This window comes from Bos grunniens, chromosome X (assembly GCF_055505025.1).
Source record: "Bos grunniens cultivar Pamir isolate PY7600 chromosome X, Bosgru_T2T1.0, whole genome shotgun sequence".
NCBI classification, from domain to species: domain Eukaryota; kingdom Metazoa; phylum Chordata; class Mammalia; order Artiodactyla; family Bovidae; genus Bos; species Bos grunniens.
Window position 1 is genome coordinate 86,292,847 of NC_141194.1, and position 12,527 is coordinate 86,305,373.

Consider the following 12,527-nt stretch of genomic DNA (forward strand, 5'->3'; position numbering starts at 1 on the left):
CACTGCAGATGGTGATTGCAGCCATGAAATTAAAAGACACTTACTCCTTGGAAGAAAAGTTATGACCAACCTAGACAGCGTATTCAAAAGCAGAGACATTACTTTGCCAACAAAGGTCCGTCTAGTCAAGGCTATGGTTTTTCCTGTGGTCATGTATGGATGTGAGAGTTGGACTGTGAAGAAAGCTGAGCGCTGAAGAATTGATGCTTTTGAACTGTGGTGTTGGAGAAGACTCTTGAGAGTCCCTTGGACTGCAAGGAGATCCAACCAGTCCATTTTGAAGGAGATCAGCCCTGGGTGTTCTTTGGAAGGAATGATGCTAAAGCTGAAACTCCAATACTTGGGCCACGTCATGTGAAGAGTCGACTCATTGGAAAAGACTCTGATGCTGGGAGGGATTGGGGGCAGGAGGAAAAGAGGACGACAGAGGATGAGATGGCTGGATGGCATCACTGACTTGATGGACGTGAGTTTGAGTGAACTCCGGGAGATGCTGATGGACAGGGAGGCCTGGCATGCTGTGATTCATGGGGTCTCAAAGAGTCGGACATGACTGAGTGACTGAACTGAACGGCGGGTGTAGAACAGTTTTTCAGAATTTACCTTGTAAAAAGTCTTAATTCCTTTCTAGTACTTCTATGTGGAGAAGGAAATGGCAACCCACTCCAGTATTCTTGCCTGGGGAATCCCAGGGATGGAGGAGCCTGGTGGGCTGCCATCTATGGGGTTGCGCAGAGTCGGACACGACTGAAGTGTCTTAGCAGCAGCAGTACTTCTATGAAACAGGAAGGTGATCTGACGATGCTATCACTGTGAGTCCAACACTGCTTTGACTACTTCTATGCTTTCATGACCTTGAAAGGTTGAGGTCTGGGTACCAGGTGCCAGACTGGAAAACACATCTTGGTGAGCGAGCTACAGAAGGGAGTCCTGTACAGTCAGATCAATGTTCCTGAAAGAGAAACAGCTGGAGTCAGGAGCCAAAGGACTGATGACTTCCAACATCTTTTAGGGTCCCAACTTCTGCAAAGGTGTATGTAGGAAAATCAAGCTCTATCTGTCTCTCAGTCTCATGTTCTTTCCCATCATGTGGAACTGAGTAGCATACGCCCTGTATCATCCAATACCTTGGCTACTTAGTTCCTTGCCATGTAATCTCTGATCATCTTCTCTTCCACTTCTCTTTAGCCACCCACTGCTATCATTATGCCTTGGGCTTTGTCATTATCTATAATTGCTACTGAAAATGCTTTACTTCCAAAATCATAGATTCAGACATCACACTCTCTGACTATAGCCTTCTCTTCTTTGAACTGTACCTATACTTTCATTGGGTCTTCCAGACCTCTACTGTCACCCACCGCATAAGCCCTTCTTTCATCTTCTTCCAGGTCCACCTTAGATTACATAATTGATCATTTGAAAACATTATTTCTGTGTTTTTGGTCAGATAAATTTGTAAAACTCATATTCTGGATGACCCTAACTCTTGACTTTCTTTGTGCCTGCACTTGAACAACCAAGCATTATGGCAGAAAGTCATGCAAAGTATATTGTTTCCACTATAAATTCATGTCTCTCATCTTAAAATGCACCTTAACATTGTCCTTTAAGTCCATTACAGTACTTCATTGGTTTCTACAACCCATATTTCAAAGCTTCTCCATTTTCCTTAAACCTCCTATGTTCTTCTCTTCCTTTATTTTTACTGTTATCATCCTGGTCCAAGCCCCCTTCATCACCCACTAGAGCTACTGCTACTGTCTTTCTTTTTAAAGAGAGAATTTTGGGGGAACAGTTTTAGGTTCACAACAAAACTGAGCAGAGTAGAGAGAGTTTCCATCACCCCCTGCCCCCACTCACACACACAGTTTCCCACACTGTTCAGTATCCTGAACCAGAATGGTACATTTATTATAACCCATGAGCATGCATTGACACATCATTATCACTCCAAGTCCACAGCTTACATTAGGGTTCATATAAGGTAGTATACCCTATGAGTTTTGACAAATGCATCATGACATATCTACCATTATATTGACAGTAACATATAGGATAGTTTCAGTGCCCTAAAAATCCTCTATGTTCTGTCTATTCACATCTTTCTCCCCCTAACCACTGGCAACCACTGGCAATTTTTCTTTTTTTTAATGCTAAGCACATCCATTTTCACCACTCACTGGTGATATCTTTTCTCCACACTGCAGTCTGAATCAAAATAGAACCTGATTTTGTCAGTTCTCTGTTTAAATCTCTTTAAATATAAGAACAATATCCCTATTGTTCTTCTTTTTGCGTGGAGATTTTAAATTACAGGTTCAATTTCTTAAATAGATATTGGACTATTCAAACTTTCTATTTCTTCCCATACCTGTTTTAGTAAGTTACAGCTTATAAGGAAACTGTCCATTTCATATATTTTGTCAAATTTACCGGCATAAAATTGTATATAATATGTTCATGCAATCTTTTAAATAGCTTTAGGATCTGTAGTGATACTCCCATTTTCATTTCTGATACTGATAATTTGTATTTTCTCTTTCTTGATCAGTTTTGCGAGAAGATTATCAATTTTATTAATCTTTCCCAGATATAAACTTGGCTTTGTTGATTTTTCTCTTTTGTATGTCTGCTTTCTATTTCATTGATTTGTATTGTGATTGTTTATTTCCCTTAGTTTCTTTGTTTTTAATTTGTTGTTTTCTTCTAGCTTTTTTTGAGCTGGAAGTTTTTATAATTGATTCTTAATTTCTAATACAGTCGCTTAAAGCTAGAAATTTCCGTTTAAGTACTGCTTCAGCTACATCCTAGAAGTGTTTCTCTTTAAAGATGTTTATTATGGAAAATAACAAACACATACAAAGTAAACAGATTAATATAACTAAATTCCATATGCCCATCACACACCTTAAACAATTATCAACACTCTACAATTATTATTTCATCTATACCTCCACTCACTTCCCACATCTCTGACTTGGTTATTATTATTGTTGTTATTTTTTAGTTCTGTATCTTTGAGGTAAAATTACATACATTGAAATGCTCATATCATAGATATATAATTTTGATGAAGGGATATGCCCATATAATCTAGACATCTATTATGATATAGAATAGGGCCCCTGGCCTGTTTTTTACATCCTGGGAGCTAAGAATGTGTTTTACATTTTTAAGGGTTGTAAAAAATGAAAACAAAGATTATTGCAGCAGAAATCATATATAATCTGCAAAGCCTAAAATATTTACTGTATTTACGTTTACAGAAGAAGATCACTGACCTCTGATAGAAAACATTTCTTTTTCTCAAGTAAGTTCCCTTGTGTTCATCAATAAAGTATTTCATGCTCCCTCCCATCCTTGCGACACCACAAAGGAAACCACTGTTCTGGGTTTTGGGCCTATCTTGAATTCATTTTGCTTATCCTATAACCTTATGTAAGTGGAATCATACAGTGTACTGACTGATTCATTCATGTGATATATATAAATAGCTTGTTCTCATCACTGCTGAGTAGTAGTCAATTGTATGGATATAACACAATGTATGTATTTTTCCTACTGATGGGGATTTAGGCTGGTTCCAATTTGGGCTATTGTGAATAAAACTGATATGAACGTGCTTTTGATAAGTCTTTTTATGGACACATATTTTAATTTCTCTTGGGTAAATACCTAGGAGTGGGATTTCTATGTTAAAATATGTGTGTGTGTGCTAAGTTGCTTCAGTCGTGTCCGATTCTGTGTGACCCTATGGACTGTAAACTGCCAGGCTCCTCTGTCCATGGGATTCTCCAGGCAAGAATAATGGAGTGGGTTACCGTGCCCTCCTCTAAGGATGTTATAATATAGTACATGTTTAACTTTATAAGGCACTACCAAACCTTTACTATTTTCATTTCCTGCACACAAGTTATGAGAGCTCCCTTTTACTCTACCTCATCACCAATGTTTCATATTGTCAGTTTTTCTGGTTTTAGGCATAATTGGTTTCTATGGGTATCCCATTGTGTTTTTCAAAATTTTTATTTTAATTAGATAGAAACAACAAAAATTACCATCTCTAGGTGTTAAGTATATTCACATTATTTTACAACAGATCATCACAGCTTTACATCTTGTAAAACTGAAACTCTATACCCACTAAACAAAACTTTTCTTTTCCCCACTCACCCTCAATACCTGGTAGCTACCAGTCCATGTTCTGTCTCTATGAATATGACTACTTTAGATACTATACAGAAGCAGAATCATACAGCATTTGTCTTTGTGTCACTGGCTTATTTCACTTCCTGTAATGTCTCATTGTGTTTTGAAAATACATTTTTTTGGTGTTGTTCAGTTGCTAAAGTGTGTCTGACTCTTTGTGACTCCATGACCTGCAGCATGCCAGGCTTTCCTGTTCTCCACTATCTCCTGGAGTTTGCTCAAATTCATGTCCATTGAGTCGGTTGGTGATACTAACAGTCTTATCCTCTGCCGCCCCCTTCTCCTTTTGCCTTCAATTTTTCCCAGCATCAGGGTCTTTTCCAACATATTTTTTATTTAGGTATAACTAGATGGTCTGTACAATGAATTTTGATAATTGCATTTATCTATGTAACCATTCCTCAAAACAAGATACAGAATATGTTTATCACCCCAGAAAATCCCCTGTTTCCCTTATCAGTCAATTTTGTTTTACCCTGGAGGCAACAATTGTTCTGATATCTATCACCATGAATTAGTGTTTTATTTCTGTTTTTGAATTTCATGTAAATGGAATGATAGAGTGTACACTCCTTTTTTCTCTCAATATAGCACGTTTTAAGATAAATGCATGTTTTTACATGTATCGGTATCAGTTCATTTTTAAGAAATGCTGAGTAGTATTTCATTTTATGAATATATCACAGTTTGTTTATAATTTTCTTGTTGATGAAAATTGGGCTTGTTTCTAGTTTTTTTGGCATTATAATTAAGGCAACCATACATATTTGTTTAATTATGAAAAGCATGTTATGTAAATTTTACCATCTTAACAATTTTTAAATGTACAGTTCAGCAGTGTTAAATATACTCGAATTGCTGTGAAACACATCTCTAGAACTTTTTCATCTTGCAAATATAAAACTCTGTTCCCATTATATAGCAACTCACCTTTTTCCCCTCCTTGTATTTCTGGATAGCCATTATTCTACTTTCTGTTTCCATGGATTTGACTACTTTAGACACCTTATATAAGTGGAATAATATGGTATTTGTCTTTTTGTGACTGGTGTATTTCACTTAGCATAATGTCTTCAAGATTCATCCATGTGGTAGCGTGTGAATAGTTTTCCTTTTAAAGGCTGAATAATATTCCATTTTATGTTATTCATTCATTTCTTGATGGGCATTTGGGTTGCTATGAATATGTATATGCAAATATCTCTCTGAAATCCTCCTTTCAATTCTTTGTGTATACTGGGGAGTGGAATTTCTGGATCATATGGTAGTTCTAATTTTAATTTTTTGAGTAACCTCCATACTGTTTTCCATAGCAGTTGCACCATTTTACAATCCTACCAACAGTGCACATGAGTTCTAATTTCTCCACATCCTTGCTGACACTTATTATCTATTTTTTAAAAATTGTATAGTAGCCATCCTAGTGGGTGGGAGATTTGCATTTTTCTGATGATTAGTGTATTGGGTTGTCTTTTCATAAGCAACTGTAAACATTTTTGCACAAGTATTTTTGTGAACATATATTTTCACTTCTCTTGGGTAAGTACTTAATAGTTTGAGTCATAGAGTAGATGTAAGTATAACTTACATGAAACATACAAACAGTTCTCCAAATTGGTTATAAAATTTTATTCTCCTGTTAGAAATGTACAAATGTTCCAGTTGCTTTAAATTCTCAGTAACATTTGTCTTTTTGATACAGATTTCTGATACTGCAAAACTTTCCAGTGTGTAGAAAATGTTTTATTATTGTGATTTTAATTTTCATGATAACTAAAGTTATTGAGCACCTTTTTAAGTGCTTATAATTCATTTCTATATCTTCTTTTTTATTTGTCTTTTTATGTTTTTGCCCATTTTTAAAAAATTGAGAGTTTTGTCTTTTAATTGTTGACATGTAGATATTCTTTTATATATCCTGCTTTTGGTCAGATATATGTTTTACAATATTTTTTATCAATCTGTGACCTGTTTATTTAATGGTATCTTTTGATGAGCAAACTTTAATTTTGAGGAAATCCAATTTATTATTTTATTGTATTTTGTGGCTCAGAAATCTTTGCCTATTCCAAGATTTTAGATATAGAGTTATGATCCATTTTGAATTCATTTTTATATATGGACTGAGAGTAGTGGTCACAGTTAATTTTTTTCCATAGAGATATCCAGTGTTCCAGTAACAATTGTTTACAAAAGGCTTTCCTGTCTCCACTTAACTTTTCAACTTGATGAAAAATTAACTGACTATATATGTGTGGGTATGTTTTTGGACTTTCTACTCTGTTTCATTAACTCATCAGTGTATCCTACTGCCAATATCACACTGTCTTGATTATCATAGCTCTAGAGTAAGTCCTGTAGTTAAGTTGTGTAAGCTCTGCAATTTGTTCTTTTGCAAGATTGTTTTTGTTAGGGTAGTTCCTTTTAATTTTCAATAAGTTCTTAAATCTACTAGTCTATTACTTTAATAAACCCTTCTGGAATTTTTCATGGGGGGTTATATGAATTTATAAATCAATTTAGGGAAAATGGATATCTTAACAATATTGAGTCTTCCAGTCCATTAATGTGGTACAGATCTTTGTTTAAGTTTTCTTTAAATTTTCTCACCAATGTTTTGATACTATTATACAATATTGAGTAGAAATGGTGAAGGAAGACATCCTTGTCTTACTCTTGACTCTGGAGGGAAAGAATTTAATGTTTTACTATTGGATTTGATATTACCCGAAGGTTTTTTCACACATGTCCCTTTGACTCTTTTTTTTTTTTTTTAATGATGAGGTTTTTGTATTTTCTCTGACTGCCTGCAAAAGTTTAGATTTTAGGAGTTTGATTATGATGTGTCTGCTGCTGCTGCTGCTGCTGCTGCTGCTAAGTCGAGTCAGTTGTGTCCGACTTTGTGTGACCCCATAGTTGGCAGCCCACCAGGCTCCGCCGTCCCTGGGATTCTCCAGGCAAGAACACTGGAGTGGGTTGCCATTTCCTTCTCCAATGCGTGAAAGTGAAAAGTGAAAGGGAAGTCGCTCAGTCGTGTCTGACTCTGTGCGACCCCATAGACGGCAGCCTACCAGGCTCCCCCGTCCTTGGGATTCTCCAGGCAAGAACACTGGAGTGGGTTGCCATTTCCTTCTCCAATGCATGAAAGTGAAAAGTGAAAGGAAAGTCGCTCAGTCGTGTCTGACTCTGTGCGACCCCATAGACGGCAGCCTACCAGGCTCCCCCGTCCCTGGGATTCTCCAGGCAAGAACACTGGAGTGGGTTGCCATTTTCTTCTCCAATGCATGAAAGTAAAAAGTGAAAGGGAAGTCACTCAGTTGTGTCCATCTCTTAGCGACCCCATGGACTGTAGCCCACCAGGCTCCTCCATCCATGGGATTTTCCAGGCAAGAGTACTGGAGTGGGGTGCCTTTGCCTTCTCCGATGATGTGTCTAGGTGTAGTTGTTCTCATCTTACTTGACCTCTCTGGTATTTAACGCATTTTCCTGAATTCCTTCCAGCATTTATCTCACCTTCCTGAAACTCTTCTTGTGGTGTTCATAATGTTCTAAATAAGCCTTTCTCTTTAGTCTCATTTCTAAGTGTTTATGTGGGATGTTCTTCCCGTCCCCATCCTTTAAATGTTGAAATTCCCTCCTTTTCTTTTTATTCTATATACTTCCTTGGGTTATCTCATTCACTCCCATTAATTTCATTTACCATTTACATGTTTACAATTCCCAGGTCTATTTATCCAGAATACACTTTTCTTCTGAGCTTCAAACTCTGATTATCTCCAGCCGTCTTTGAAATATTTCCAACTTGATGTTCCACAGGCCCTTCATTCTTAACATGTCTCAAACTGAATTAATCAGTCTTGTCATAACCCAAAATTTGTTTTCCCACTTTCTTAGGTCAGATTCTCTAAAAGCTGAGCCTGAGATGGGAATTCTTGTTCAAATTACTCATTGAAAGAATGCTCTCAAGAGAAAGGGAGTGGAATGCAGAATAAGGCAGTTAAAGGGAGAGGCATGCAGGATAAGGCAGAAGTCAAAGCTCGGCAAGTATGTGATCTCAGCTTGAGACTAGCTTCACTATGATCCTATGGGAGAAATACTGCCACACAAGTTATACCATGAGTTCCCCTTTGAGGCTAGGGAGTTGAACTTTTGTACAACTCCCAGTCAGTCAGTCATTACCTGGGATCTGTGAGTGGGCTCTAACATTTCAAGTAAGATAGCTCCCCTTTGAGTTGGGCTCTAGGACAATTTTCAAGAGAATGGAGCAACTGTGAATGATCAGCTAACATTTACAGCAGCTGGGAGATGCACGGTAAAGGGAATATGGGTGGGGTACCAACATATTCACTACTAAACCTCCTGAATTCCTTATATTGAGGTATATCACAGCCATCTATCCAGGAATCCAAGAAGAAATCTAGAAGTAATCATGTAACGCTTTTCTCTCTCATCCCCCATTAAATAGTAATAATAATAGATAACAATTGTTTAGTGCCCATAATATTAATTTTAAATTCTATAGTAGAGTTCTCAAAGCTGCACAGGATGTGGCTCCTGTCTATCTTTCCAGCCTTGTGCCTCATATTCTTTCCCTTACACTGTGTTCTGGCTACCCTAAACCTGTTGCAGTTTCCTCAGCATAACACGCTCTTCCTCTTGGGTGCCCTGCCCCCTGCCACCATGTTACCTTCATGCGGTCAGCTCTTACTTCCGCTTCATGATGGTTCAGACGTTACCTCCTCAGGCAAGCCTTCTCTGACCGCCAAGGCTGAATTAAACACTTCCCATCTGAGCTCCACTAGCATCCTGCTCTCCCTTTGATAGGACCTCGTTTCACATGGAAATGCGTCAGTCAGTTTGTGTGTCTATCACCTCTCTTCGAACGTGAGCCCTGTCAGGGCACTGATTTCAGTTTGTTTATCTTTGCATCACTAGCATGCAGTCCAATGCCTTGGACATTGTTGGGACACCCTAAATGTTTCTCATGTTAGTGAAAAAAATGAACGGATGCGAAGGCAAAATGTTGTCCAAATTCTAAATATTTCTTCTGAAACAAATTTTATGAGCTTTGGCCTGATGTTTATAGAAGCTATTTATTTTAATAGATGCTGCCTAGATGAATATTCACAGAAAGACAATCTATTCCACTTCTTACTGTACTAACCTTTTTAGTATTCCTAGGTCACTGAGCTCCACTCTGTCAGAGTCCCTAAAGAAACAGGAAGAAGGCCCCAACTCCAACTGAGACAGAACAGCTGTGACTCTCTTCTCTCCCTCTGTTTCCAGATGAAGGACCTGCGTCATGAGAATATTAACCCTTTGGTGGGCTTCTTCTATGATTCGGGGGTATTTGCCATTGTGACAGAATTCTGTTCCCGAAGGAGCCTGGAAGACATACTGATGAATCAGGATGTGAAACTAGATTGGATGTTTAAATCATCACTCCTGCTGGATCTCATCAAGGTTAATGGAAAGACTGAAAATCCAAGATTTTCCCCATAGATTAAAGCTTCAATATTTGGGGATGTTTTATTTTCCTTCGGTCATTTTCCTTGGATCACCCTCCACCTTCCTTCCCCGTGTTGGCCCCCACCTCTTCTCACAGCACCTTTGTTATTTGTTTTATATATCTGTTATAAGGTCCTGATAAAGAAAAAATTTGTTTGTTCCCCCCACTACCAATTTGAGGGCCAGATTTATCTGTACTTCCTATAGCCATTGGGCTTCTCAGGTGGCTCAGTGGGTAAAGAATCTGCCTCCAGTACAGGAGACACAAGAGATGTGAGTTTGACCCATGGGTGGAGAGTATCCCCGGAGAAGGGCATGGCATTCCATTTCAGTATTCTTACTGGGAGAACCGGACAGAGGAGCCTGGTGGGTTACAGTCCATGGGGTCGCAAAGAGTCAGATATGACTGAAGCGACTGAGCATGCACGCCTATAGCCATTGCGCACTCTTCTGCCTTAAGCACTCCTCTTCCATCCCATTTGTCTGCTTTCTGGATGTGGGGATAGGCTCATTCCTGGGCTCTTTAGTTCTACTTAGTCCCATTTCCTGGCTTTCACCTTCTAAAAGGTGGTTCAGGTTAGAAATAGGTGATAGGTCTTTACATCGGTCTGTGACATAGTTATAGATGTGGAACTCAGCATGACCAGACAGCCAAAAAGACTATTGATTCTCTCAGGCATCACTTCCATTCTCAGAGGCCAGGACTGTTAACAGCCTGTGGGGTTCACAAATGGGTCCATGTGTGCAATTCAGTGGAATCCATGAAATCCCTGGAATGATACGAAAATCGTGTCTATGTGCACCTGTAGTGAGCTGATCTGGATAATCAATGACTGGTTGAGCTTTCTGTATGTTAATCAGAGTCTTGACCCTTGTATTGTGGCCTAACCCTTTTTAAGGTAGCTTTATAGACATTATCTTGTTTCAATTTTGCATAAAAGAATTGTGATTAGCCTCCTTTTATGGAGGCTCTGAGAAGCAAAATGAGGGTTTTTTTTAATATAGTGTCTACCACACATAGTAGGTGCTCAGTAAATATTTATCAACCAGCTATTAAGTGACAGAGCTGATAATATAATTTAAATCTCCTAATTCCTATTCTAATACTTTGTCCACTCACTCCGTAAGCAAAGTCCCATGAGTTAAGGGAGAGTCCTCTAAATGAGTCCTCTGAGGCCCATGATGAATGAAACCCAAGTGTCTTGGGAGAAATCTCACCTACTGTAGACTCTGCTTGGAAGTACTGGGGACTACAGAATTTCCAGGATGCAAGATGTAAAGTGTACAAATGCAAAGGAGTGTCAAGTTGCAAAATAGAGACAGATATTGAAAAGGACTCAGCATAAACAATCCTGAGATTACTGCTCTAGAATATGGGTGAATTTGTATTTGAATGATTAAAGTCATCTGAAAAAGTCCCAGTACATCACATTTGAATGTCATATAAGATTGCCAAACAAACTGCGTAGTATTCGGCTTTCTTTTTTATTGTCTATTTTAAATTATAAAGACATATAAAATAAATTGCATATATTTTATATACTTATATTTTTTATGAAAGTTATATATTTTATATGTTATGAACATAAAACAATTCTATTTATAAAAATAATGTATTCAATTAAATTTGAAAGTCAAATGATATAAATATATATGGGAAAAGTATTGACAATTACACAACCCTCTTTCATATCCTCCCTCCAACTTCATCACTGCTGATCACAGTTTGGTGATTAGGCTTGCAATTCATTTTGTGTGTATTCACATACATTATAGATTTTGTTTGCTCTTTAAAATACATACTGTCACATAGTTCTGCAACTTCCTCTTTTTTCACTTACTTTGTGACTTAGATATGGTTCCCTATTAGTACATACAGGTTTGTCTTATTATTTTTTTAGCTGTTGCAAAATATTTCATAGTTTGGATGTACCACAGTTTGGATATCCCTTCTTGATAGCTGTTGATTGTATATCCAATTATATAATATAAAGCAGAGATGCAAAGAACATTCTTGTGTGTGTCTCCTTGTGTACATGTGCAAGCATTTGACGAAGTAAAATTTCCAGGTCACAGGGTATGTATGCATATACTTTCAATTTTGATTGCTGTTTCCAAATTACCCACTCAAAAGGCTGTGTCAGTTTCCATTCCTACCAGTAGTGGATGAGAGTTGGGCTAGACCTTTGGGGGGACAATCAGAATCTTCCATTTCTTGGCAATTATATGTGTATAGAGCCATCCTGTGTTTGAAATGTCAATAAATCTTGCCATAACATACAGTTCTTTACATCCACAAAATATGATTCTTCATCAAAGTGTAAAATTTTAGCACTAAAAGGGACCTGGAAACAATTCTTGCTGTCAAAAGTTTTGCTTTGCCTGCATATAAGAGAAAAAAGCTGAATTCCAGGACACAGTAGCTGTGAACAATCTCAGAAAGTGGCTCCAAAAGCACAAAACAGTTAAATAAGCTGCTAAATAAATCTTGTTTGTATCATCTGCAGGGCATGAAGTACTTACACCACAGAGAGTTTGTTCATGGGAGGCTGAAGTCTCGGAACTGTGTGGTGGATGGGCGTTTTGTACTCAAAGTGACAGATTATGGCTTTAATGACATCTTGGAAACGCTAAGACTCTCCCAAGAGGAACCTTCTGCAGAAGGTAAGCAATGTATTGTACCCTTGTGACGCACACAAGGTACTCCGAAGTTCACATGAGAGCCAGCCTTGGATTAAAGCCTCAGGCTGATTCAACTCCTCACTTTTGTTGAAAATCAGCCTCATTTCCAAGCCAAAGGAGTTGAA

General features: G+C 37.9%; 1 protein-coding gene across 1 annotated transcript in view; it reads left to right on the forward strand.

The window, feature by feature from the left end:
* GUCY2F (guanylate cyclase 2F, retinal) overlaps positions 1 to 12,527 on the forward strand; it is a 93,185-nt gene that overhangs the window by 48,991 nt on the left and 31,667 nt on the right. The window contains exons 8-9 of the mRNA XM_086386650.1: positions 9,499 to 9,675; positions 12,228 to 12,384. Coding sequence (XP_086242776.1) covers positions 9,499 to 9,675; positions 12,228 to 12,384 — 334 coding nt within the window. The remainder of the gene's footprint in view (positions 1 to 9,498; positions 9,676 to 12,227; positions 12,385 to 12,527) is intronic.